At 35.8% G+C, this 27,014-nt stretch overlaps 4 protein-coding genes across 5 annotated transcripts; 1 reads left to right on the forward strand and 3 right to left on the reverse strand.

Annotated features, from left to right (window-relative positions):
• Positions 1–3,964: 3,964 nt before the first annotated feature.
• On the forward strand, positions 3,965–8,812 carry LOC112002591 (probable arabinosyltransferase ARAD2). 2 transcript variants are annotated; one of them, XM_024034746.2, is made up of 3 exons: positions 3,967–4,651; positions 7,004–7,257; positions 8,051–8,812. In XM_024034746.2, exons 1-3 carry the CDS (start codon positions 4,033–4,035, stop codon positions 8,600–8,602), a joined length of 1,425 nt encoding a protein of 474 aa, XP_023890514.1. In that variant the 5' UTR covers positions 3,967–4,032; the 3' UTR covers positions 8,603–8,812. The 2 variants fall into 2 exon arrangements, with proteins under 2 accessions (XP_065627871.1, XP_023890514.1); XM_065771799.1 differs by lacking the exon at positions 7,004–7,257 and having other exon boundaries at positions 3,965–4,656.
• A 330-nt stretch (positions 8,813–9,142) lies between these two features.
• On the reverse strand, positions 9,143–9,805 carry LOC112002580 (protein DMP2). Its single transcript, XM_024034734.1, has one exon. It carries the CDS (start codon positions 9,803–9,805, stop codon positions 9,143–9,145), a length of 663 nt encoding a protein of 220 aa, XP_023890502.1.
• A 1,399-nt stretch (positions 9,806–11,204) lies between these two features.
• On the reverse strand, positions 11,205–16,321 carry LOC136066860 (putative 1-phosphatidylinositol-3-phosphate 5-kinase FAB1D). Its single transcript, XM_065771826.1, is given in 9 exon segments — positions 11,205–11,594; positions 12,106–12,954; positions 13,535–13,876; positions 13,953–13,984; positions 13,987–14,099; positions 14,569–15,174; positions 15,269–15,302; positions 15,415–15,717; positions 16,300–16,321. Coding segments are annotated over 9 exon segments (2,676 nt in total). The 5' UTR covers positions 16,307–16,321.
• A 2,380-nt stretch (positions 16,322–18,701) lies between these two features.
• LOC136066849 (putative 1-phosphatidylinositol-3-phosphate 5-kinase FAB1D) lies at positions 18,702–26,432 on the reverse strand. Its single transcript, XM_065771800.1, is given in 13 exon segments — positions 18,702–19,397; positions 19,792–20,058; positions 20,129–21,622; positions 22,447–22,602; positions 22,757–22,883; positions 23,043–23,374; positions 23,886–24,157; positions 24,160–24,549; positions 24,552–24,732; positions 25,312–25,653; positions 25,730–25,761; positions 25,764–25,876; positions 26,346–26,432. Coding segments are annotated over 13 exon segments (4,116 nt in total). The 5' UTR covers positions 26,405–26,432; the 3' UTR covers positions 18,702–19,046.
• Between the last annotated feature and the right edge of the window lie 582 nt (positions 26,433–27,014).

Consider the following 27,014-nt stretch of genomic DNA (forward strand, 5'->3'; position numbering starts at 1 on the left):
GGGGGCTAATGTTAATGGTCATTTTCGCGACAATTTTTATGATTCAATAGAACGGCTAAGCTCAATTGCTTAGCAGATCCGACTAATGTTTCTTATTAGTGTATTTTGCTTTGTTGTATGGCCCAAGCCCATGCAAACGGTTGGGGAATTAAGGAGGAATGGTTTGGTAGGTGGGTTAGTTTCCATTAGACTCTTTACATAGGCCCAACCTATGTGCCACGATGTGAGCTAGGGATGTTAGGGGTATTTAGGGCCCATGAAGGAGGTCTAGTGTTAGAAATTTCCACCCCATATTTGGCTCCATGCTTTGGGTGACTGTGCCCCTAATTTTCACCCCAACTCCATTTTCCACACCAAGGCACAGTTGACTCTAAGAAAAAGGCTAAATAACCTAGCCCACTCAACCACCCAAATGTAGTTTTCCAATGCCTACAAAGACCAGAGACAGTAGCTATGAAGAGGAAAAACTTTGTTTCCAAAATCATGCAAAAAGCAACCAAACCTTTCTCTAAGCATAAAACACAATACATCAAGTCATAAAAATAGCATCTTAAAGGTCCAAGGCCTTCCTCCCAACTAAAAAACTGGGCACAAGCATCCCCTAAAACTTGATATAAATATGCATCACCAACCCACAAGAGAACAACAACATTTTCCCAACAAAAAAACTCAAAACTTTGACACAAAAGCCCAGTCAGCTACCCAATGTATGGACGATTTGAAGGCCTGGAGGTGAAAATACTGATACAAGAGAACTCTCCCTCTCTTGCTCAGGAACTCCCCCAATTTCTTCCTCTCGGTGACCGCGAGCTGAAATTTCTAACTTATGAATATGTAGTTTCTACACTTTCTTGTGTTTTCATTTTTGTGTTGGTTTCTCTTTCCATAAAGCACCATTAGCCTTTGTGTACCTCACATTGCGAATTTTGGGCTTGGCTCTCCAAATAATAGACGAATTTAGTGAACCCAAGGGGAGTTTTGGGCTCATTTCTACAATCTCGGCATTTGTCGCAAAACATCCCCAACACACTTTTCATCACTAAAAGTTACTTTTAACTATTTTTTATAACCACTTTAACAATACATCCTACATCTCATTATTTATTTTACCATTAATCCTATTAAAATAATCTATTTTCTATCCACACTAACAATAGTAATTGAACCCAAAACGGCAAAACCTCACCAACTTATAGCCAACCAAACCCACCACAACTACCAAAACCCAAAACTTGATCCTCCAAGCCAGCAAGAACCTACACCAAAACCAATGATCCGCCCTAGCTACAGTAACCACCAAAATCATTGCCATCAAAATCCAAAACCAAACCCAGCAACACAAGCATTGACAACCTACCCTAACCACAATGACCATTGCGACAACCACAACAACCCAAATCTAAGAGGTGGGGGCCTAAAAAAATGAGGAAGAGAAGGGAGGAGGGAGAGTGCAAGAATAGACAATGATGATGACCCACCCCACCAACACCAACACTAACGACAGCAACACAATGATAACAGATAGAGAGTAGCAGCAAGAGTGAATAAAACAAAATATGATATACATGTTGATATTGTGGCAATATGTAAAATTGAGCAATGATGCATGATAGGATGTGAGTGTTTTTGGTGTTTACCAAGTTTGGGTCGAGTTAGTTATTGGCTTATTACTTGTGATTGGATTCAATAGTAACGTTGTTTGTATTTTTTGAAAATATGTGTTGGTGAAAAAGTATGTGAAAATACGTGTAATGTTGTTTAAACACTAAAAACTTTTATTTAAACAAAGTAACAAATAGGCCCTAAATTTTAGTGTCAGATCAAATTCATGAATTCTAGATTTGTAAAATGGAGCCTCTAGTGATTAGACCTAACATGAAGAAGCAACCCATAGAGACGAAATCAATGGCTTTAGTTGGACACTATGTGATAAAGGAATTTAACGGTAGTGGGATTTTTCTCGGGAATGTTTATTCAAGGGGTTGGTTTCAAGTATTACCAGTTCCCGATCTGAGTGATTCGGGTTCGAGAAAAACACCCAACCCAATCCCTTGGATCATAACAGGTCAGTAAAACCTTACAATTTCGGGTTTGGGAGAATGGAAGATGGATTTGGCTTCCTTTTAGTTTAAATTAGAACTTTTGTCTTAGCCCAAAAAAAAAAAAAAAGTATGTTAACCTATATTCATTATTATCAATATCATACCATACTCCATGAGCTGTTTTAGACTTCCTGATTCCTTATGTGATAAATTGACTAGTATGATAAAGAATTTTTGGTGGGAACAAAAATAGGATGAAAAAAAAAGAGGGCTTGGTTGAGTTGGGATAAAATGTGTGTACCAAAAGCATGCGGAGGGATGGGATTTAAACAATTGAAACCTTTAAACCTGGCACTTTTAGCTGAGCAGGGGTGGAGACTCCAAACTAGACATAATTTCCTTATTTATCAAGTCTTTAAGGCTAAGTATTTCCCAATTGTGACTTTGTGCATGCTTCTTTGGGAAAGAAACCATCGTATGTGTGGAGAAGTATTATGACTACTCAAGGGATTGCAAAGAAAGGGCTTTGATGGCGTGTGAGAAACGGTAGGAAAATCTGGGTTTGGCAAGATAATTGGATTCCTAATTCATATTCACATAAAATTATCTCTCCTAGGGGTCTGTTTCCACTGGACTATAAGGTCTGTGAGTTTATTAATGATGAGAAGAAATGCTAGGATTTGGAACTATTGAATCAAGCTTTTCTTCCTTTTGAGACTGAGGAAATTGCTGCAATTCCTTTAAGTATTAGATTACTTGAGGACAAGCAGATCTGGGCAGAAAATTCAAATGGTTTTTTCTCAGTTAGGAGTGCTTACAAGGTGGCAGTGGAGTTAGAGGCTAACAGGGAGATGGGTTCTTGTTCAAATGGGAGCAACTTGCGTCAATTTTGGAAAAGATTATGGTCACTCCAAATTCTACACAAGATTAGACACTTTGCATGGAGAGCAGCCCGTGATATTTTGCTAACAAAATCAAATCTGGTATGTAGGAATGTTTTGGGTGACAGTACATGTGAAGACTGTGGGGGAGCTTTAGAATCTTTGTTTCATCTCTTTTGGGAGTGTACTAAAGCTAAGGAAACTTGGAGTTTTTCTTCCCTCTTCCCTCTGCTATCAACGGCTCACTTTAGAAGTTTTTTTGAATTTTTATGGCACATTCTAATGGACGCTCAATGGGGAATGAAGGATTCAGGGCTAGCAGTGACAATTGTTTGGGCATTATGGACAAATAGGAATGAAGTGCGTCATGAAAAACATAGAAAGGCTGGTATGAGTTTACTTAGTTGGTGCAAAAATTATTTGGATGAGTACTAGAATGTGTCCTATTTTTTACCAAAAATTTCTGCACAGTAAGCATCTCACTACTTGGAAGCAAAGTGGTCTCCACCTAAATACCCTCTTTATAAGATTAATGTTGATGGTGCAGTCTTCTCATCTCAAAAAACGGCTGGTATTTGTGTGGTAGTCAGGGACCATGAGAGGAATTTCATTGTTGGTTTAAGTAAGAAGATCCATGCTCCTTTGGGTGCTATTGAAGTTGAAGCTTAGGCATTTGAAGCTGGCATCTTTTTTGCGTAGAAAGTGGGCATTAGAGAATTTATATTGGAAGGGGATTCTGCCGTAATAGTCCAAGCTTTAAAGGAAGTGTCACATGCTCCATCTTCTATTGCTTCTTTGATTTATGGATCTTTAACAGAATGTCATGAATTTCGAAATATTGGTTTCTCTCATGTTTGATGATAAAGCAATAGGCTTGCTCATTTGTTAACTAAATATAATTTAGGCGTGGTTGATTTTTCTACTTGGATCGAAGAGTTTTCTTATTTTTTACTCTTATCCATGATGTTTCTTAACCTTTAACTTCATGAATAAAGTTTTAGTATTTTAATCATATATATATATATATATATTTGTATTTATATCATACTCATACCACTTCCTAGTTAAAACCATATATATCCTCACCTGACGCTCTTAACAACAACAACATGGCTCTGAAGAACACCTCCACAACCGTCCCGTCTCTATGCTCAATCCCAACTCTCTTCCTGTCTCTCACCCTCATCTGCACTCTCTCCGTCACCCTCTTCTTCCTCTTCTCCAACCCCCAAACCCAAACCCATACCCAAACCCAAAGCCCCCTTCACCACCTCAAAGTCTACATTTCCGACCTCCCCAGATCCCTCAACTATGGCCTATTAGACACCTACTATTCCTCCTCCACCTTCGACTCTCGTCTCCCAAACAATCCCCACCACAAAACCCACATCCCCAAAAACCTCAAATTCCCTCCTTACCCTGAAAACCCACTCATCAAACAGTACAGCGCTGAGTATTGGATCATGGCTGACCTCATGACCCCCGACAACCTACGAACCAACTCGTTTGCCAAACGGGTTTTCGATCTTAACCAAGCTGATGTCGTTTTTGTCCCCTTTTTTGCCACTTTAAGCGCTGAGTTACAGCTTGGAACAAACAAGGGAGTCTTTAGGAAAAAGGTTGATGAGAACAAGGACTATGAGAGGCAGAGAGAGGTTCTCGATTTCGTTACCAAAACTCAAGCTTGGAACCGTTCCGGTGGCCGAGACCATGTCTTTGTTCTCACTGGTAATGTTAGTGTTTTGAGTTGTTCTTGATCCATTTTCCATTTTTCGTGTTTTTGGGTTTTTTTTTTCTTTTTTTTCTTTTTTCTATTCATTACTATTAATGCTTGGTATGTTTTTATTATTAATTTTGTACGAACATGTTTTAATCTTGGTTGGGTTACTGAGAAAATGATTGAGGATAACTATAGGACACCATTACATTCAAAGATTGTGTTTGAATCTGAGGAGGGATAGTTTCTGTTTTCTTAATGATCCATTTAAGGAATACTCTAAGTTTGAATTGTTCTTTATTTGACTCTGATCCCATTTGTATATTTGGATTTTTTTTTTTGTTTTTGGGTTGTATATTCTCACTGGTACTATTAATTTGATGATCCATTTTCCATTTTTGTGTTTTTGGGTTCATTATTATTAATGCTTAATCTTTGTTGGGTTTCTGAGAAATTGGTTGAGGATAACAATAGGACACCATTTACATTCAATGATTGTGTTTGAATCTGAGGTAGGAAAGTTGCTGTTTCCTTTATGATCCATTTAAGGAAAACTCTAAATATGAATCGTTTTGCTTTGATTCTGATCCCAGTTAATTACTCAATCTTAATATTTGCAAGAAGTAATTAGCCCTCTCTCTCCTCTCTATTTTTCATTACATGTAATTGATTAAAAACCATTTGAATCCCCAACTAAAATGCTGTGGAGAGTAAATATTTTTACTGAGGTACTCCTATATTTTTAGGAAGGGCAAAAATTAGGTACAGTTACATATAGTTCCCTAGTTAATTTCAAACACATGGCACAAAGTGTAGCATTGAACAATATCTAGCATGGGATTGTTGATTGTGTCTTCCAGGATGAGAAGGGTGCCACCTTGGACATGGGATGTTAGAATAATGTTTAGATTATCAAAATTACCCTAATAGCCCAGGTTCAATGATAATGAGTTGAGATTATCTTTTCTACAAATCATAACTTGGATATTTCTTAGAGACCGACTTGAATCCCTCTGTTCATTAGGAGGAAAAATGACATTTCAGTGAATGATAACATGGGTGGATAATTGGGGCTGTTTTGATATCATAAATTTATAAAGAATCTCATTGGTTCTTAGTCACTCCTTTATTGTGGTCCTGGATCATTTTGGGCTAAAATTATAATGATCCGGGACTAGGAGTGCCTGTTTCTTCCAAAACCTTTTAGAGGTTTTTTGACTTTGCAAATGTAGTAATTTAGTAGGGGCTAGGATATTTTCCATATCATTGTATTGTTTTGTGGCTTCTGTTCTTTCTGTTGAAACCATCCCCAGATTCCCCACAAATTTTGGTTTTAATCTGTTGGGTTTTTTTGGATTTGAATTTTCTAGCTAGTACTTGGTCCTATAGATCCTTTCTATTGAATGGATCCTCTCAACTTGATGCTGAGGTTGGGCATTCTGAGAAATTGGAGTCTCATCTGGTGCAATACACACAACGAAAGTTAATAATCTTCATTTGCTTCATTATATGTGTAATTTGATTCGGCCCCTGTCCTATTTGTGGCAATGATCCTTGTCCAATGGTTGACTTGTAGCTGTTTAGAGGATGAGGAGCCTTAAATATGTGCGTTCCAGTTTCTGGTATACATGCTTGGTCAATATTTCTCTTTTTTCTTAATAAAAAACGATCAGGTGTTAAAAGTCATAAAAGAACTGTGCATCTTTGAGGAAAATTCCTCACCTTTTGAACCTTTTAACCTCCTTGTTATGTATCTTATCTTCATTAACTTCCCTTGATGAACTCCTAGAAAACCTAATTTAGACAGTTTCCGTAGGGTTTGGACTAAGTTCTATGCCTTGAGTATGTGGGAAAACCAAATAAATAAATTGAAATTGTTGAAGATACCTTAATGTAGGAGAAACCATTTAACTCTGAAATTCAAGTTTGCTTTTGTGTTTTAGTTAAAATTTTGGAATGGTTGCCTTTATCCATCTGAATTTTGGGAAACTTGAAGCTATTTGAGACAAACCAATTTATATTTCCAGTTTCTATAGGATGTTTATTCAACTTGGTACAATTAATTTCCTTGAATCTGTTCAAAGTTCAAGTTTTGCTAGACTGTATCATCTGGTGGATGTCGGTGTAGATTGTAACAAAATCTTTCAAGACTACTGTGAAAACTCAAACTTCAGTTATCATCAATTCATCATTAATGTGAAAACTAAATTCAGATGAAAACAGTCATTTTTTGCCTGATTTATCACACTGCTTGACAGTGTGAAGAAAGAAAATAAACAAAAGATTTGTTGCATGTTTTAGCAGCTTATAGTTTAGTCTTTGGATTGTCAGGTTATGTTAAAACTTGAAGCATTCTTTGGCAGACCCAGTTGCAATGTGGCATGTTAGAGCTGAGATAGCCCCAGCTATTCTCCTTGTGGTAGATTTTGGCGGATGGTTCCGGCTTGACTCAAAATCATCCAATAGTAGCACACCAGATATGATTCAACACACCCAAGTTTCACTGCTCAAAGATGTTATTGTTCCATACACCCATCTACTACCTAGATTGCAATTATCAAAAGACCAAAGACGCCAAACGCTTCTTTATTTCAAAGGGGCTAAACATAGGCACCGGGTCAGTAACATATATCTAAATCTCTATTGCAGTTTGATATGCTATGTTTCCTGCTTTCCTTTGTTCTGTGATGTTCAACTTCATCAATTTAGTTGAACTTGGCCTCAAAAACAGCATCTTATGTTGACACCTTGGACTCAATAGGAGGAAATATCACTTGAAGATAAATTCCTCCTGCCTTATTGCCTTAATACTCTTCATTACATGTATATTTATTTCCAGTCACTCTTTCTCTACTGACTAAACTCCCCCCCCCCCCTCTCTCTCTCTCTCTCTCTCTCTCTCGCGATAACAACACCTTATGGCCTTGCCTGGTTTGTCATGCAAATGTCTTAGCTCTTTTTAGTAGAAGGTTTCTATTTCACTTGGGACACCTCAGAATAGGTGGTTTTGGCATCTTGTATTCTTGATTATTATGTGATACATCAACACTTTTTATGGTGTAAGGGCATTTTAGTTTCCTGATATGTATTTTTTTGTGTCTCTTTTGATAAACAATTGACAATCTTGGCAATTTTTAGAAATAGGTTTTATGCTTGTGTGAAATAGATGAGATGATGTCTATATTGAAAACTTTTCAAGGTTATTTATCCTGCTTCATAATTGAATTAAAGTATACATAATAAATTTCATGTTTTCTTTATCATTTTTTACTGTGTGATAAACAATGATTGACACCCTACAACAGTAATACAAAAGAGTTTCCCCGTTTCAGCTGCCTTTTTGGATTATGAATATTCCTGAATATCCTGCCATGCATGCAACATTGATTATTATCTTTTTCCATTAACAGGGAGGCATAGTTCGAGAGAAATTGTGGGACCTGTTGGTTAATGAACCAGGTGTTATTATGGAAGAAGGCTTCCCTAATGCTACTGGGATGGAGCAGTCAATTAGAGGGATGAGAACATCAGAGTTCTGCTTGCACCCAGCTGGGGACACTCCCACTTCATGCCGACTTTTTGATGCCATTCAAAGTCTCTGTATACCTGTTATTGTCAGTGATAACATTGAGCTCCCATTTGAAGGTATGGTAGATTATTCAGAGTTCTCAGTTTTTGTGGCAGTTAATGATGCTTTAAGGCCAAATTGGCTAGCGGGTTATCTCAAAAGCTTTTCTGAGGAGCAGAAGAATAAATTTCGACAAAATATGGCTCATGTTCAGCCTATTTTTGAATATGACAACGGGCATCCGGGAGGTATTGGGCCAATTAATCCTGATGGTGCTGTGAATCACTTATGGAAAAAGGTTCATCAGAAATTGCCTATGATTAAGGAAGCCATAGTCCGAGAGAAAAGAAAACCACCTGGTGTATCAATTCCACTCCGCTGTCATTGTACCTAAAATCAAAGTTTAATTTCTCTGTTCATTCTCTTGTATTCTATTTAGCTATTGTCCTGATAAGATTATGATCCACCAGTCATGTGAGTCATATTCTTGAATGCCCCTACCTTTTCTTCTTACATGTTTTGTATTCGTTAAATATTATAAAATCATAGCACCTAAAGAAATTTGTTTAATGCTAAAGAACTAGATAGCAGTCTTCTTTCTTAATAGAGTTTCTATCTTTCATTATCAGGTGATATCTTATTAGGAATGAATAGAAATTAATATGCTTGGAATTTTCAGTCTTTTAAACCTCCCCGGATCTACCTTTTTCTAGAAGTTTTTCTAACATGTTGAAGTTTGACTTAAAAATTTCACTTCTAACATAACACTTATCCTGCCGTTAAGAGTGAGAATTGTTGGAATTACAGCTCTTAAAGAAATTACTTCACCGTTTCTTATCATATAAGAATTGGTACAATGCTATACAAGTCTTGTTTTCTACAAGAAAATTGCTACAGCTTTTCTGGGATTCTGCAGGAAAAAAGAAAAATTCTCTCAACGTCTTGAGTACGAAGTGTCCTTCTGCAGCAAAAAAGGATACCCAATACCCCTTCTCTTGGAAGGGAAAACCACAAACAAGAAACTCACCACAAAACCAACCACAAGAGGTACAGTGTTGGTCACCCTCCTAGGCAGTTCATGATAATAACACTGTACCACATCAATGTGCAATGCTGCAAAAGTAAGAAAAGCGATCAACGAAAGTGAAGCATGGAAGAGATCAGTCCATCTCAGCCTATAATCGGACGGTATAAGTGGTTTCTTCTGGCCTCCATTGAAAGTCCATATCCCTCTAAATGTTGCCACTCCATAATATAACCTACCGGTGGAAGTCCGAAAGCTGTCTGTGAATGCAAAGAAGATGCAAGAGGCTGCTGAAATGGCTAAGAAGAAACCCATTAGCCAGCGGTTGAAGGTGGTGCAATTTCCATCATTGGTCAATAGAGGAGCCAGAATGGTGAAGGCAAGGATGGTGGCTGTGGGTAATAGAACATTTAGACGTGCAGTACCACTTAGGACTGCATTGATAACATATATGTAATAGGATTCATCATTGCCATCATCTTTAAGGTAGTAATAATCATCATCACCTTCATGGCTTTCAATCAAGTCTTGGCTGATTGAGCTATCCATCTTTGAGGAAGGATATGCAGTCATGACTCCAAGTGAGAGTTTATAGTAGCATCTGAGGATGGAAGAGTGGGATTCTTTGTTCAAATTAGGGGGACAAGCTATTCTGTTTCCCAAGCTTCCTTTTGTCTTTTCTTATTGTGGTTTCTCTAGAAAGGTTTCCTTCCCCATCAATGAGTTTTTGGCATTTGCTTTTGGTGCAAGAAATAGTTATGCTTTGCCATTTCAAATTGTGAGAGAGAACAAAAGTCTCTCATGCTTCTTGATAACAAAAGTCTCTTATTTATAACTTTACATCCTTTGAATTGATATGAATGGATTTAAAAATTCATGAGAAATGTAGGAATAAAATTTAAAGAATTTTTATACATTTATAACTTTACATGCTTTGAATTGATACGGATAGATCTAAAAAGTCATAAATAAGGTAGGAATCAAAAAAACTTTTCAATTTTCAGCATAAGACTAACTTTAATGCAGAATTACAAGAGTCGAATTCAATGAATTGGGAAAATATTACTTGTCTCCACATCAATTAAATTCAATATACATATAAAAGTAGACATCTCATGTGGGAAAGTATGAGTTTTTGCCAAGTGGTACATTGTATGACATCCTTCTAATTTAGGCTTCCACCTTATCTAAATTTAGCATTTATGTCAAACTATTAATAAATGGAAAATGCATTTATTTCAATGTATTAATAAAATTTTAAAAATTTGTATACATTTATAACTTTACATGCTTTGAATTGATACGAATAGATTTAAAAAGTCATGGGAAATGTAAGAATAAAATTCAAAAAATTTGTATATATTAATAACTTTACATGCTTTGAATTAATACGAATGAATCTAAAAAGTCATGGGAAATGTAGGAATCAAAAAAACTTTTCAATTTTCTACATAAGACTAACTTCAATGCAGAATTGTAAGAGTCGAATTTGATGAATTAGGCAAATACTATTTGTCACTACATTTGTCCAATATAAATCTCCATTTCCTTTGGACTTAAAAATCAAACTTCTATAATTTTCTAACAATATCTTTGTTTTTCTTTCTAAGAGGTATGTTAATTTTCAAAATATTACGTTCATCTTAAATATTTTATTTAGATTTTATGTATACAGTTTTACTTATGTAGCATTGTAATTTATTTAGACGTATTTTTTCATATTATGTGCCAATTTATATTTTTGGTTTTCTGTATGATACGTATACCTGGTAAGGATCTATTTTTGGCTCCTTTTAATTTAATTAAAATTTGGAGGTTAAATTGTGATATTATTGCATCACTATGACATTATTTTTTCTATTGTTGTATCATGAAATTCTAGAAGTTTTTATAGCTAATTGATATATAAAACATAAATAATAAAAAAAGACACCTAGGAACCAACAGGTTTGTAGGTGACAAGTGACATTTCTTAATTGTATGAATTAAAGGAATACCCCCCCCCCCCCCAGCTGATAACCATTCCATACCCAAAGAAATGGAGGAAGTCCCTTTCAAGAGGATGGCAATAGCTGGATAATCTGCTAGATGAAGAGGGGTGAGACAAACTAAGCTCCAAGAACTTTCCAAATGACAGACTACAGGCAGCAGTGGACATCAACACTCTTTTTGTAGATTTTGAGATTCCATTCCCAGGTTTACATCTAGCACGACTCCACATCCAAAGCTTACCTTCCGCATCCCCAGGCAAATGCTTTCCCTCAGGGAGTCGTTTAACTTGTATAGTAAGCTGCTTGTTACGATGTGCATAATAGTAAAAATGAGCTTCTGGTAATTCACCGCATGTGGTGCACTGGCTTTTCTGCATATGCAACAGTTTCTGTCAGTGTGCCATCTTCATTTAGTGCAAGCTATATTTGAAAATAAAAATAAAAATAAAATAAAAAATAAAAAATAAAAAAATTTTGATGCTAATCCTAACCCACCAAATCATGGAACTGAAGGTAACTTAAGTCAGAGCACTGAAAATCATTAACCCTTTTTCTTGTCATTGATAGGTAAGATTTTGTTTTTCAAAGAGAAAAGGAGAAAGAAAAGCATAAGGCCCTAGTAGGGCAGTACATAGGAAGTATACAAGGCCCCTCCTAAAGACAGTGAGTCAGCTCTTTAAAAGCAATAACCGTACGTTTGAAGAAATCACAAAAGTGACTTTCGGAACCTGACATAGTAAAGAATCATTCTCTTCCAATTATAAAAATGAACAGTCAAACCCAATAAAGAGCCTAACTCATTTAGAAGCATATATATACAAAGTGACAATTCATTACTGGAAAAAATGTCTTAGACTCTTCATAAGTGGAGTTGAGAGAAACCTGATTAAGTAAATTATCCCTCAGGAACTTTCCAAGAGGAACATCAAAATTCTTGTAGAACATGATATGAGAAAAGTGGCTCTGCTCACAGATTGTCCCTCTTACAGCATTCCGCCTAGACATCAAAACCAAAATACTTCGAGAATCCACCACTGCATTGATGTTTTCCCTACTTTGCATTTGCTCTTCACTATTACCACCATCTTTTTGCATCTCTATGGGGACTTCAGTGTATCCTGAAGAAGTTTGAAATTGCCCACCATCAAATGAGTTTTCTTCATCAGAACTGCCTTTAGATTCCATATCACAATGGCAAACTCCCTCTGAAGTTGTTGATAGAGAAATAGGTTTATGGACATGACCGTTGAATTGCCCTCCATTGAACCCAAAGTATGATGACAGGGACTGATACGAAGCAGAGGCAGCATGAGGGAAACTGTCCCCCATAACTTTCTTTAGAGAAGCTGAGAGAGATGACAACCCAGAGAAAATAGCTGGATTGTATGGCTCATAAGTTAATGCGGAGTGGCTTTTAGATTCCAAGTTTGAATTTTGGGTATTTTCTTCATGGAATCCATTGGATATGGGAATATCAACCGCACATGACTCATTTGTGGAAGTACTTACCTCAATACTAGGAACACTTGAGTTACTAGATCCTAGCTTGGGGGATTGTTGATCAGTCAGCAAGACATTCACTTCGTCAGGAAATCGAATTGTAGAGAACATTGCCTTCTGATCAACAAGGAAAGACGTTTCAAGAATTAAATGATATGCCACAACAACAGCATACTGCATGACACATTTAATCTGCTTCAATTCATCACTGTGTGCACCTTTCAGCAAAATCTGCAATGTCATGTCATGAAGAAAGTCAAGTGTTTGTCTGAGAATTATGGCACCAATTTCAAGAAGGCTATATTAAATCAGTGAATAAGGATATAATGCATATTTGTCAACTTCAAAGTTTTTCTACTATCGCTTAAAATAATACAATGTTAGAAGTTAACTTATTACTTATAAAAACACTTTCCAATAATGTTGAGCCCATAAGACCTCATTCAAGTGTAGAACTATTAGCTATCACTTTAAAACACTCATTTATGTCATACATGATATCCTGTTTATACACAATGGTCAAGGCCCCCCAAGGGATTGGTGTGAAGGGGGTAGGGATGGATATATTGCTGGAAATGTACCCAGAATTATTGACTTGCTAACATTAACAAATCTTTAAACCAACTTATTGCATAAAAGATGAGATCACAATATTTCCAAGGAAGCAGACAAATGCTACAAGTGAATGCATGCATACAATAGTGAGAGTCTAATGTCTTTCACCACCAAGTTGCCATAATTATTGGACTACAGCCAAAGACCTACCCTACAATGCATTAAACAAACTATAATGGCAAGTAATAAAACTGACCGTACAACCAAGACGTGTAGGAAAGCCTTCAAGGAACATCAATGTTTTAGTTGGCCTCTTTTCCCCATCACCACAAGCAGCATGTTCCTCCACAAATTTTTCAATATGAAAAGACTCACATTGTTTTAGCTTTTGACCAGTCAAAGTATCCGATGATAGAATTGGTGAGCCAGTAGAACGGGCAATTCTCTCTAGGCGATGAAGCTTCATATCATAGACTAGTGTCATTCCTTTTGCACGAATAGACTCTTGAATATCACGAGAAACACACTTTTCTACTAAAATCACATTTGGTTTGCACAATTCTATCAGCTCAATGAGCAACTTCAGATAATCCTTTTCCTGTTTGCCAGCAAATAATTAGAAAAGGTACTACATTTTCCAGATGCAAAAACTAAGGACATTCTGATCAAGTTACCTGCTGCTCCATTGAAGCAAATGATGACAACCCCTAGAAGACTGACCAAGCTCACCCCTGATCAGCAACAACCTCGGATTCTTGTACTTAGTTGGCATGTGCTTGTGAGCAGCACGCTTTTTGAAGACAAAACCTTTCACCACTTGGCTGCAACATCAAACCCAGAATTAAGTATCCATGGAGAAGAAATGGAGAGGAGAGAAGATGTTATACAACTAAGGAAAAAAGAGAATCAGCCCACAACTGCTAACTGACATTTGTGAGGTGATCTGATGCCAAGTGGAAATGTACCAAATGATTTAAATGCCATTTGGTGTCACTTGGAAGCATGAACATATGCATTTCCCTTATTAAGAAGGAGCCTAACGAATTGAAGAAGAAATATAAATTAAGGAACCAAAAATATGTAATAACAATCAGGTTAATTGAAGGGCATGAATATTAGGAAATGTGCAGCCAATATACTTTAATGTAATTAACACTTAATAACATCAGTACAGTAGTATACTATTTGTTCCCCTAACTAGACATGTAACTTCTAATGCCAAAGAAATGCTTTCTAGAAGTCAGATGAATAATAAAATTAAATTTCAATATCCAAGGGCTTTACTAGTACCTTTGGCTGCGAGAACCAGTTGCAACACATTTCACTTTCACATAACCATTTGGATCCATTGGTTTACCATCAATAGCATCAGGCTTCAAAAATGAAGCGGCTTCCCATGATAATGAAGTAACTATATCCACCCAACTTTCACCATGTTCCCCAGATGAGGCAACACCCACACTTTTAAGAAGATGGAATACAAGGGCCTTGAACTTTCCATTTGTCACCTCTTCCATTGCTCTTTGTTTTTCCACTTTAAACTTGTAACTCCCACTTCCTTCATCTCTAAAGCGACTCAAAGAACATGGCTTGCCCCAATCAGTGCCATCACCACATTCATCATCATCATCATCATTATAAGCCATGCTCCCCTCCATGTCATCCTCTGGGTCTTCTGCTTCAGGAGGCTCCCAAATTTCAGCATCCAGTTGATCATCATTAGAGGATTTGCCACGATTTCCAGCAAATTCTTCTTTTGCTTCTTGACCATTACTTGTTTGTATTTCCACATCTCTTACAATGTGATCATCACCACTATTGCTTTCCTTTAAGTTGTTTTCCATCCTTTTACAATTCTCTTGACTATCACCTGTTGTACTTTGTTCTCGATTAACCCTAACGCAATCAGAATTAGAAATATTATACATCATTCAAAAAAGTAAGGACAAATACTGTACCAGCACCTACAATCAGCAGAGAGGATATATACCTGTCATAGGAGTTAACAACAACCGAAAACTCACCTGTAACAGCAGAAGATAAGAGAAAGCATTAGATTAGACTACACCAACACTGCCGAAGATGTTAATCTAGCTTAGCCAAATATATCAAAGCAATAAAAGGAAAGAAATTTACTGCAGCTAGATGCAAAGCTATCACTGCTTGACATTGAAGTACTTGGACTAATCATTGGTGCTGTGTATGGACTGGCACCATCCCGCTTTATCGACTCTCCCTCCTGCTTTTTCCCACAAAATTTACAATACAAGATGGGGCCTCCAGGGTCTAATTTTAAAGAATTCCCATTCTCCTGCCTCTTCTTTTCCTCCAACTTCGACAATTCCACACCACAATTATGACACATACTACACATCTTATCCACGACAGAAATATCCAGCAGGTAGTTTTTTTTTCTAAATGATGTCCAACATTGATCACCTATTTAGTCAAGCAAAAGGGAAAGATCAATTAACAAACAAGTAAATAAACCAGCTACTCTTGCAATATAATAATCCAAAATCACTAAAATCATCACAACAATAATCACTTTGTCAAAACTCAATTTAATAATTATAATCCCATGTGCACGAACCAAATCTTCACATACAAACACTTCTAAAACACAAAAATAAGAAGAAAACATTACAGATATAAAGAAAATAAGGATTAAGTATAATTAATATACAAGGTATTTTATTTCTAACAACTTTTATAAGTAAAAGGATCATTAGAAGTCCTGAAGTTGCCAACCACTTTTTGAAACTCCAATGAAATCTCCCACCCATTAAACCAACTATCACCAAAAAAAAAAACACCTTGAAACTGAAATCCAATAAACAAAATATTAAAATAAAAAAAATAAGTTGCAAGATATATGCATAAACGAGCCAAGTGTGAGAGGAAAAAGAGAAGACAGAGGACTTTATATAAACCTTACAATATAAAATATTGACAAAAATCCTTTAAATTTAGAACATTCAATAATCAAAGTAATAACTGAAAAGAATGCATATGGCTGACCTTGCATAAACTTTTAAGGATCCATAGCCGACCAAAAAAAAAAAATTGGGACTAAAAAGCTTGGTTGTTGTTGTCAAAATAATCAAAGCCATCCAAACACTCAAAACTTTATACTACCCAGATATTAATTTTCCATGCCTAAAAACTACAAATCTTCACCGGGGACAGGCACAGAATTCATCTAACAGAATAACGTATCCAAATTTATAGTCTATAAGTCATTCAAATAGTGTTGTGGCAGAATCAATTACCAAAACCTGATAGTAGAACAACCTTATGCTAAACCAAACAATCCCAACAAAAAGAAGAATCCAATAAAACCAATACATATATACCATGAATTCAAATAATATAGAAGAAAATAATAAAAAATTAGAATTTAACTGTTCAAGAGCAGAGAAGGAATACCCAAATCTTGAATCTTTACCACCACCAAGAAAACAACTTTAACTGACCAAACAAGTCAACAATAATTCAAGAAAATTCAATGACTCAAAACTGAGAAGAAGAACCCCCCCCCCCCCCCAAATAATCCCAATATACAGTATTTAAAGCTACCCCAATAAACCTGGTCAATTCTACAAATGGTAACAAAATAATATCTTCAAAATATTTTCCATATCAGACCAAAGTTTCTCAAAGGAACTTCCATTTTTAGCTCAAAGCAAGCTCAAGAATTTAACCCAAAAAGAAAAAATATAAAGTGAATGACTTACTGGCAAAGCAATCCAAAAGAACAAAGATTTGGCTGTGACCTCCACATCAATCAATCCCAAATATCAAGAAACAAGATTGCAAATCTCTTTGATACCCCCAAGAATTCTGTTTTGGATAGAAACAAGTCAAACAACAACAAATGAACAGTAACTTGTAAGCAGTATAAGTGATTCCTGAGATGAGAGTCCCAAAAAAAAAAAGTGTTACAGACAGATAGAATTCAGAGACAAAGACACAGAAGAAGAGGGAAGAAATCTACCGAGAACAAGAAAAAAATAAAGAATAGAAAGTAATTATACTAGCAGTTTTTAGAACATCAAGTGGGATCCACACAGTCGACCCCACTGCCGTTAAAAACTGTGAGAGTTTTCAAGTTCAAAAAAAATACAAAGAAATACTATAATATAATATATATATATATATATATCTATATACACACATGAAAGTGGTATACAGAACACTAGACTCAATTTGAAACCACATNAAAATGTATTTAGTTTGAATTTAGTTTTAGTAGAAAACCTCATAGATTAAGTGTGACTAACAATAATAGTATTCAATGAGTCATAAATAATTTCTTACAAAATTTATCAAAATGCATCACACATTGTGGATATCGGCTAGTTTATATAAAAGAAATTATAGCAAAAGGTTTCTCGTTTATTTTCTTTTCTTTTAATTTTTATATCGGGTTTTCTTTACTCATCTATGTAACAAAAAAAATCACTATTTTTTTTTTATGTGAATTCATTATATATGTTGTTTTGGGCGGGTGGGGGGGCAGTTTTTTTTTTTTTTAATTAAAATTTGTGTAATATGTTTTTAGTGCTGATTATTTCCTACAATATACTATTGTCTTTTTTAAAATTTTTATCAAACTTCTTTAAATTACCTAGGCTGGATAAACGTTGTCTTACATAGTTTACGCATAACCCTACTATAATACATATAATTATGTCTTTTTGGGTAAATTTTGAAATGATTTTATTACTATTCTCTTAACTTTATTACGCATTTTATATACTACAATAGGAGCCCTTTATTTTCAACCTGCTACAATTAATTTTCTGAAATTATGGGACTAAACTGATTTTCAAATCAAAAACTTTTTTTTTGTTAAAGAGATAATTACAATATGGTGCTTACTCCACAACTCAAACTTTTTCCCATCCTAAACACCCAAACACTTAGAATATGAGGAGATGCCAATTCAGCTACAAGACCCTTGATTTTCAAATTAAAAACTTAAGAATTTGTATTATTTAGCTTTCAAACCAAAAACTTAAGAATTTTTATTATTTAACTATTGGTGTTTTCACTTCTTTGTGGCAAAAAGAATATGCTCACAATTTTTTCATTTTAATTAAGATTTTATGTGAAAAAAAGAAATGCAGATAATACGAGTTTACTTGGCCAGGTAAAGACCATATAAGGGTTATAGGATTTACAACCCGTTAAAAATCATCGTGAATATATGTGTGGAACTTAATTTTCATAACACATACTCTTGTTCTTTTTCTTTTTTAAGAAAAGGGAAACGTGTTACTTAACTTTCTCTCGGAAAAAAGGAAAAGGGAAACGTATGGATAACCTCTACCAAAAAGAATGCTAATTGATAGTGACAAAAGTATATAAAAACAATTTCATAAATACATCAACAACATATTTGAGATAGAAAAAGGTCATGAAGAATAAGTGCAACTTTTCATTGATTTCAAATATACATCAAGAACATATTTGAGAAGAAAAAGTCATCAAGAATAAAAGCAACTTTGCATTGATTCCAAATAATCGTTCTTTCTTTCAAACTACCGCAGCTCTCTACAATTTCTCAAATGCTTTACAAAAACTTATCTCAAGATGGACTAGGACCTATAGTAATGAAACTAACCTAGAAATTTGCTAAAAATCGCAGAATAACAGGTTGGTGATGGTGTATATAATCTGAAATGCTCATCTATTTACAGTATCGTGAACAGTTTGAGTGAAGCAGCAGCAGTTAAAAAACCAATATCAACAGATAAAGAGACTCATGCAGAAAAAACATTAAGCCCCTCTTCCTTTTGGGATTTTGGTTGAGAAATATCATGATCATCTCTGACACTACAAAGTTCACAAGGGTCATGAGAGGATATTTCTGAGCACCAATGATCTGGGACACACAAAAAATGGGAAGACATGAACTTTCTGAATCGCCTCTTGTACTCTTTTGGAGAGATAACAGTTGGCAAAACATTTTTTGGAACGAGTGAAGATTTCACCCAAGTCTCAAGTTGCTTGTCCCAGGTATACTGCCTCAGATAATCAATGATCCCACACACAAGCTCCCGCCGCTCAGTATCCACAGCCACAAGTAAAGAATAATCCATAACATTGATTGACTGCAGATAGAGCAAATATGTAATTGTCAGCTGAACCAATAAATTATATTTTGTGGATGTGAAACTTTTGGTATAGAGTATAGACGAGTTTCGAACCCAAGTCTCTTATTTAACAATAAGAGATTTTAATGGTTGAACTAACTATAATTTATCATGAATGAACAGATAAACAGTAAAAAACCATAAATAAAAAAGAAAGTAAGAGTAAATGAAAGATAGAAAAATAAGAAGTAAAGCTCTAGGGGTTCACTGGATGGCTTCACATTTTATCAAAATCAGTATATTATTACGTTGTGAAAAATGTTTTGAACTAAATACGGTGCAGGGAAATAATGCAGAGAATACAGTTTCAGATTATAGGGCCATTAAAAGAAAGAATTAATCGCAAACTCACATTAAGAAAAGCTGTGTCATTCCAAACAGCCCGTTGTAAGAGACGCTTTGCTTTATTACTAACATACAAGGGAGAGGAATTCATGTCATTGACAAAGTTCTGATCCAAAAGAACATCGCCTGAACCATCAGCTGCTGCAGTGTACCTCGCATGTAGAGCACCTTTAAGATCATACTGGCGAGTAATTTTCCGACCAAATGTAAGATTCTCCATCACCATCAGATCATGCCTAGTCTCTTTCCCACTTTTTGTCTGTCTTATACTTACCTGCAAAGAAATTCAAATGCTAAGAACAAGAAGTGAGGTCATTAAAAGGTGAGAAATCAATCCAACTAACCTGATAGATCCCAAGAACTTTTGCAAGGCATGTTTGGTTCCCTAACTCAAATGACTGAGTCATGTACTTGAAATAATCCCGAGCAAACTTCATAAAAGAATCAAATTCTGTCTTCTTAATTTCCTTTATGATAAACCTGTCATCTAGTGTTTTAGCAAAAAGAGATTTGCTTTTCCCACCTTTGGCATCCCAGCTCCTACAACGGCTTAGGGAGGCAACATAATCAGCCTCAGATGGGCAGCAGCGACTGCGAAGATCACGGAACTCATTGGCATATAGACAAGCTACAGAATATTTACCCTTCCCAACCAGATTGACAACTGGATTAAAAGGGTCTGGAGGAACAAGAGAATCCAACAAATTCAACCCATCAAAACTGGAGAACCGAGAGTCTTCTAAAGAACTGCTTGGGGTAGAAAGGACTGAATCTGATTCTGAAAATCCATTTGAAGACCAACGCAGGGAAGTAATGGTGGATATTCGAGCTAGGCTGTGTAAACTCTCAAATGACTTAGCAGCCATTCCATTCTCTCTCCTACTATCCTCATCACGAACTTCCGATTGAACAGGAAGTTCCTTCAAGGAGGCCAGTGCACAAGCAATTATGCTTGAGAGTTCACCCTCAAAGTCTGATAAAATATAATTATCAGTTTCCAGAGGAATGTGCAGCCTCGACCCTTCCTCAGTGATAAGTTGATTTGCTGTGGGTATATATTCTTGTGTATATCTACTGATAGCTTCGAATTTCTGCAAGTAAATTTTCGGGAGATCCTTCATGTCAATCTGTCGTATTTCTGAGAATGGTGTCCAGAACCATCCAATCGAATTTTCTATGCAGGATGATAGGGAACGTAGAGATTTATCCTTCTTTAATACATGTAAATCGGCAATAGAATCACTATTTCCAAGAACTGTGGAAACTGGAGTGGTTCTATCCTCTTGTGGATGATCAAACAAAGGAAGAATCACTGCTTGACAATTATCATCACCAGACTGACAATGGGCAGAGCCATTTTGTCTTGCAACCAACTCTTGGTCAGATGATCTATTTGTACTTAAACCCACAGTTGGCATCTCACCCTCAGCCACAGTAGAAGCATTTAATACATCACCTCCATCACTCAAGTCTTGAACTTGAACTTCAACTGGAATTTCTTTAATTGGAATTTCTTTTGCTTCTGTAGATGTATCTAACTTAACTTTGAAATCAACACTGTCTTCAAGGCCTACATGGCCATTCTGCAAGATTGTTTCCATTCCCTCATTGCCTCCAGCAGCAGAGCCATCCATCTTTGATTTAGCTTGTTCTTGCATTATTCTCTCAGAGGCATTAGAGTCACTCGCTGTTGGATCAGGTGAGAACAGGGAATGCAAGCGCCGATCCCAAATGCAAGATTCAAGCAAAAGCTCCCATAATAATCGGTTCAAGTTGAGAGGTATGTAGACAGCCTGGTCTGGATTCCCATTCTTCGATACAGCACTCTTTATGTTTTCCTGTTTTATATCAACAGAACAAAAAAAAGAATAAAATTCCTACATTATATATGAGCATAAAAAAGAAAACCTGTACATTCGAGGAACATCAAACTAAAAAAATTACTACAACTTTTGAAACTAGAAGGAAAAATAATCCCCAATCCTGGAAAGGACCAAGCAATATATCTAGTTATAAAAGATAAGAGTTCATCAATGATCAATAGAACCAAAAGAAGAAGAAGAAGAAGAAATTGCTATATATTTTATATTAGTATAAAAAGAACAAATGTCCAGTAGAGGAACTTCAAGCTAAAAAAAATTACTACAACCATTACATTTGAAACTAGAAGGAAAAACAATCCCCAGTCATGGAAAGGACCAAGCAAAATATCTAGTGATAAAAGATAAGAGTTCATCAATGATCAATAGAACCAAAAGAAGAAGAAGAAGAAGAAGAAGAAGAAGAAGAAGAAATTGCCTATATATTTTATATTAGTATAAAAAGAACAAATGTCCAGTAGAGGAACTTCAAGCTAAAAAAAATTACTACAACCATTACATTTGAAACTAGAAGGAAAAACAATCCCCAGTCATGGAAAGGACCAAGCAATATATCTAGTGATAAAAGATAATAGTCCATCAATGGTCAAAAACATTCCCCAAATATTAAATGCATAGAAATTAACTATTTTTCATTTAGGCTTGTACATGACCAAGTTTTGTAGCACTAAGTTGTAACATAGGCACACAGATGGGCCACGTGCACAAACACAAGATTGATAGTCCTGTGTATTGCATGTTACAGAAGTAAACTGTCAAATGTGTACTACGGGAAAACTAACCTCAAACTCAGATCTTTCCTGGTTAAGCATCTCTTCGATATCAGAAAAGTCTAATGAGGTGCCTTGTAAGTTCAGAGTTCTGCCAGCAAATCGAGATCTGATTTTTTTCAAAAAGTCCGCAGTCTCTGTGAATAGTAATATCCCGTTCATGTATAACTTGTACAAAATAAAAGATAAAGACAAGAAATTAAATTAGAAAAATTGGAGTGGTAACACAATTATATGTACCAGCATTATCAAAAAGACCAAAAAGTGGGGAAAAAAAAGCATTATCGCAAACCAAAAAGTGGGAAAAAAAAAAAGACCATACATTCTCAGTTTCTTTCCTAAGCCACTCTTGTCTAATTGAATTACTGAACTCCAGCTTCCGAGGAGGCACAGAAACATTATATATTGCAACTGTAGAATACTTGAACATTGTGACCATGGGGCCTAAGCTGCAATTATTGAATCAAGTTACTACAGTAAACATATCATTATTAATCATACATTACAAGGGGCACCAAGAATCAAACGCAAGAAAAACTCATTTTCAATCATTTCCCACACTACTCTAGAATTAAAACATGCAATAAGAGCTGATAACCATTCCATACCCAAAGAAATGGAGGAAGTCCCTTTCAAGAGGATGGCAATAGCTGGATAATCTGCTAGATGAAGAGGGGTGAGACAAACTAAGCTCCAAGAACTTTCCAAATGACAGACTACAGGCAGCAGTGGACATCAACACTCTTTTTGTAGATTTTGAGATTCCATTCCCAGGTTTACATCTAGCACGACTCCACATCCAAAGCTTACCTTCCGCATCCCCAGGCAAATGCTTTCCCTCAGGGAGTCGTTTAACTTGTATAGTAAGCTGCTTGTTACGATGTGCATAATAGTAAAAATGAGCTTCTGGTAATTCACCGCATGTGGTGCACTGGCTTTTCTGCATATGCAACAGTTTCTGTCAGTGTGCCATCTTCATTTAGTGCAAGCTATATTTGAAAATAAAAATAAAAATAAAATAAAAAATAAAAAATAAAAAAATTTTGATGCTAATCCTAACCCACCAAATCATGGAACTGAAGGTAACTTAAGTCAGAGCACTGAAAATCATTAACCCTTTTTCTTGTCATTGATAGGTAAGATTTTGTTTTTCAAAGAGAAAAGGAGAAAGAAAAGCATAAGGCCCTAGTAGGGCAGTACATAGGAAGTATACAAGGCCCCTCCTAAAGACAGTGAGTCAGCTCTTTAAAAGCAATAACCGTACGTTTGAAGAAATCACAAAAGTGACTTTCGGAACCTGACATAGTAAAGAATCATTCTCTTCCAATTATAAAAATGAACAGTCAAACCCAATAAAGAGCCTAACTCATTTAGAAGCATATATATACAAAGTGACAATTCATTACTGGAAAAAATGTCTTAGACTCTTCATAAGTGGAGTTGAGAGAAACCTGATTAAGTAAATTATCCCTCAGGAACTTTCCAAGAGGAACATCAAAATTCTTGTAGAACATGATATGAGAAAAGTGGCTCTGCTCACAGATTGTCCCTCTTACAGCATTCCGCCTAGACATCAAAACCAAAATACTTCGAGAATCCACCACTGCATTGATGTTTTCCCTACTTTGCATTTGCTCTTCACTATTACCACCATCTTTTTGCATCTCTATGGGGACTTCAGTGTATCCTGAAGAAGTTTGAAATTGCCCACCATCAAATGAGTTTCTTCATCAGAACTGCCTTTAGATTCCATATCACAATGGCAAACTCCCTCTGAAGTTGTTGATAGAGAAATAGGTTTATGGACATGACCGTTGAATTGCCCTCCATTGAACCCAAAGTATGATGACAGGGACTGATACGAAGCAGAGGCAGCATGAGGGAAACTGTCCCCCATAACTTTCTTTAGAGAAGCTGAGAGAGATGACAACCCAGAGAAAATAGCTGGATTGTATGGCTCATAAGTTAATGCGGAGTGGCTTTTAGATTCCAAGTTTGAATTTTGGGTATTTTCTTCATGGAATCCATTGGATATGGGAATATCAACCGCACATGACTCATTTGTGGAAGTACTTACCTCAATACTAGGAACACTTGAGTTACTAGATCCTAGCTTGGGGATTGTTGATCAGTCAGCAAGACATTCACTTCGTCAGGAAATCGAATTGTAGAGAACATTGCCTTCTGATCAACAAGGAAAGACGTTTCAAGAATTAAATGATATGCCACAACAACAGCATACTGCATGACACATTTAATCTGCTTCAATTCATCACTGTGTGCACCTTTCAGCAAAATCTGCAATGTCATGTCATGAAGAAAGTCAAGTGTTTGTCTGAGAATTATGGCACCAATTTCAAGAAGGCTATATTAAATCAGTGAATAAGGATATAATGCATATTTGTCAACTTCAAAGTTTTTCTACTATCGCTTAAAATAATACAATGTTAGAAGTTAACTTATTACTTATAAAAACACTTTCCAATAATGTTGAGCCCATAAGACCTCATTCAAGTGTAGAACTATTAGCTATCACTTTAAAACACTCATTTATGTCATACATGATATCCTGTTTATACACAATGGTCAAGGCCCCCCAAGGGATTGGTGTGAAGGGGGTAGGGATGGATATATTGCTGGAAATGTACCCAGAATTATTGACTTGCTAACATTAACAAATCTTTAAACCAACTTATTGCATAAAAGATGAGATCACAATATTCCAAGGAAGCAGACAAATGCTACAAGTGAATGCATGCATACAATAGTGAGAGTCTAATGTCTTTCACCACCAAGTTGCCATAATTATTGGACTACAGCCAAAGACCTACCCTACAATGCATTAAACAAACTATAATGGCAAGTAATAAAACTGACCGTACAACCAAGACGTGTAGGAAAGCCTTCAAGGAACATCAATGTTTTAGTTGGCCTCTTTTCCCCATCACCACAAGCAGCATGTTCCTCCACAAATTTTTCAATATGAAAAGACTCACATTGTTTTAGCTTTTGACCAGTCAAAGTATCCGATGATAGAATTGGTGAGCCAGTAGAACGGGCAATTCTCTCTAGGCGATGAAGCTTCATATCATAGACTAGTGTCATTCCTTTTGCACGAATAGACTCTTGAATATCACGAGAAACACACTTTTCTACTAAAATCACATTTGGTTTGCACAATTCTATCAGCTCAATGAGCAACTTCAGATAATCCTTTTCCTGTTTGCCAGCAAATAATTAGAAAAGGTACTACATTTTCCAGATGCAAAAACTAAGGACATTCTGATCAAGTTACCTGCTGCTCCATTGAAGCAAATGATGACAACCCCTAGAAGACTGACCAAGCTCACCCCTGATCAGCAACAACCTCGGATTCTTGTACTTAGTTGGCATGTGCTTGTGAGCAGCACGCTTTTTGAAGACAAAACCTTTCACCACTTGGCTGCAACATCAAACCCAGAATTAAGTATCCATGGAGAAGAAATGGAGAGGAGAGAAGATGTTATACAACTAAGGAAAAAAGAGAATCAGCCCACAACTGCTAACTGACATTTGTGAGGTGATCTGATGCCAAGTGGAAATGTACCAAATGATTTAAATGCCATTTGGTGTCACTTGGAAGCATGAACATATGCATTTCCCTTATTAAGAAGGAGCCTAACGAATTGAAGAAGAAATATAAATTAAGGAACCAAAAATATGTAATAACAATCAGGTTAATTGAAGGGCATGAATATTAGGAAATGTGCAGCCAATATACTTTAATGTAATTAACACTTAATAACATCAGTACAGTAGTATACTATTTGTTCCCCTAACTAGACATGTAACTTCTAATGCCAAAGAAATGCTTTCTAGAAGTCAGATGAATAATAAAATTAAATTTCAATATCCAAGGGCTTTACTAGTACCTTTGGCTGCGAGAACCAGTTGCAACACATTTCACTTTCACATAACCATTTGGATCCATTGGTTTACCATCAATAGCATCAGGCTTCAAAAATAACACTAGACTCAATTTGAAACCACATTTTTCAAATTCATTAAACTTACTGTATTCTTAAAAGGCAAAAAAATAAATAAAAAATAAATGATCTTTACAAATATATGTATACAATTGCATACAGCTTTTTATTTTTATTTTGTATTTTTTGGTGAAAGGTAAAATACAATTGTATACAGCTATGCTATACGCTAGATTTTGGCCGATTGTTGAGATGTCTGGGGACAGTGCACATACTGACGTAATGTATTTGTGAATAATAATTAATAATATTAATATGTCTCCCTCAGTTTGGATTTTTCATTTGTACCCCCTTCAAACTCCCTATATTTGAGTTTTGTACTTGTATACTTCTTCTATTTCGTTTTTACTTTTTGGAATTTTGAAATCCATGCATGCATTTATCTGTGACCAATGGCAGTGATTCGTTGGAACCAGCTTCGAGTGCATTGGATCCGTCGAGATATACATGGATCAAACTATTCGTTTCAACTTTTAAGAATCATCTTCTAAAAAGGAAAAAAAAAACCTTCAAGAATCAATACGGATAATTTTTTCTTTGATTTCAAAATAAAAT

Source organism: Quercus suber, unplaced genomic scaffold, assembly GCF_002906115.3.
Source record: "Quercus suber isolate HL8 unplaced genomic scaffold, Cork oak 2.0 scaffold_49, whole genome shotgun sequence".
Classification (NCBI taxonomy): domain Eukaryota; kingdom Viridiplantae; phylum Streptophyta; class Magnoliopsida; order Fagales; family Fagaceae; genus Quercus; species Quercus suber.

Coding starts and splice junctions, on each gene's coding strand:
- LOC112002591 (XM_024034746.2), top strand. CDS start 4,033: ATGGCTCTGAAGAACACCTCCACAACCGTCCCGTCTCTATGCTCAATC. Junction 4,652..7,003: donor CCATGTCTTTGTTCTCACTG/GTAATGTTAGTG, acceptor ATTCTTTGGCAG/ACCCAGTTGCAATGTGGCAT. Junction 7,258..8,050: donor GGGCTAAACATAGGCACCGG/GTCAGTAACATA, acceptor TTCCATTAACAG/GGAGGCATAGTTCGAGAGAA.
- LOC112002580 (XM_024034734.1), bottom strand. CDS start 9,805: ATGACTGCATATCCTTCCTCAAAGATGGATAGCTCAATCAGCCAAGAC.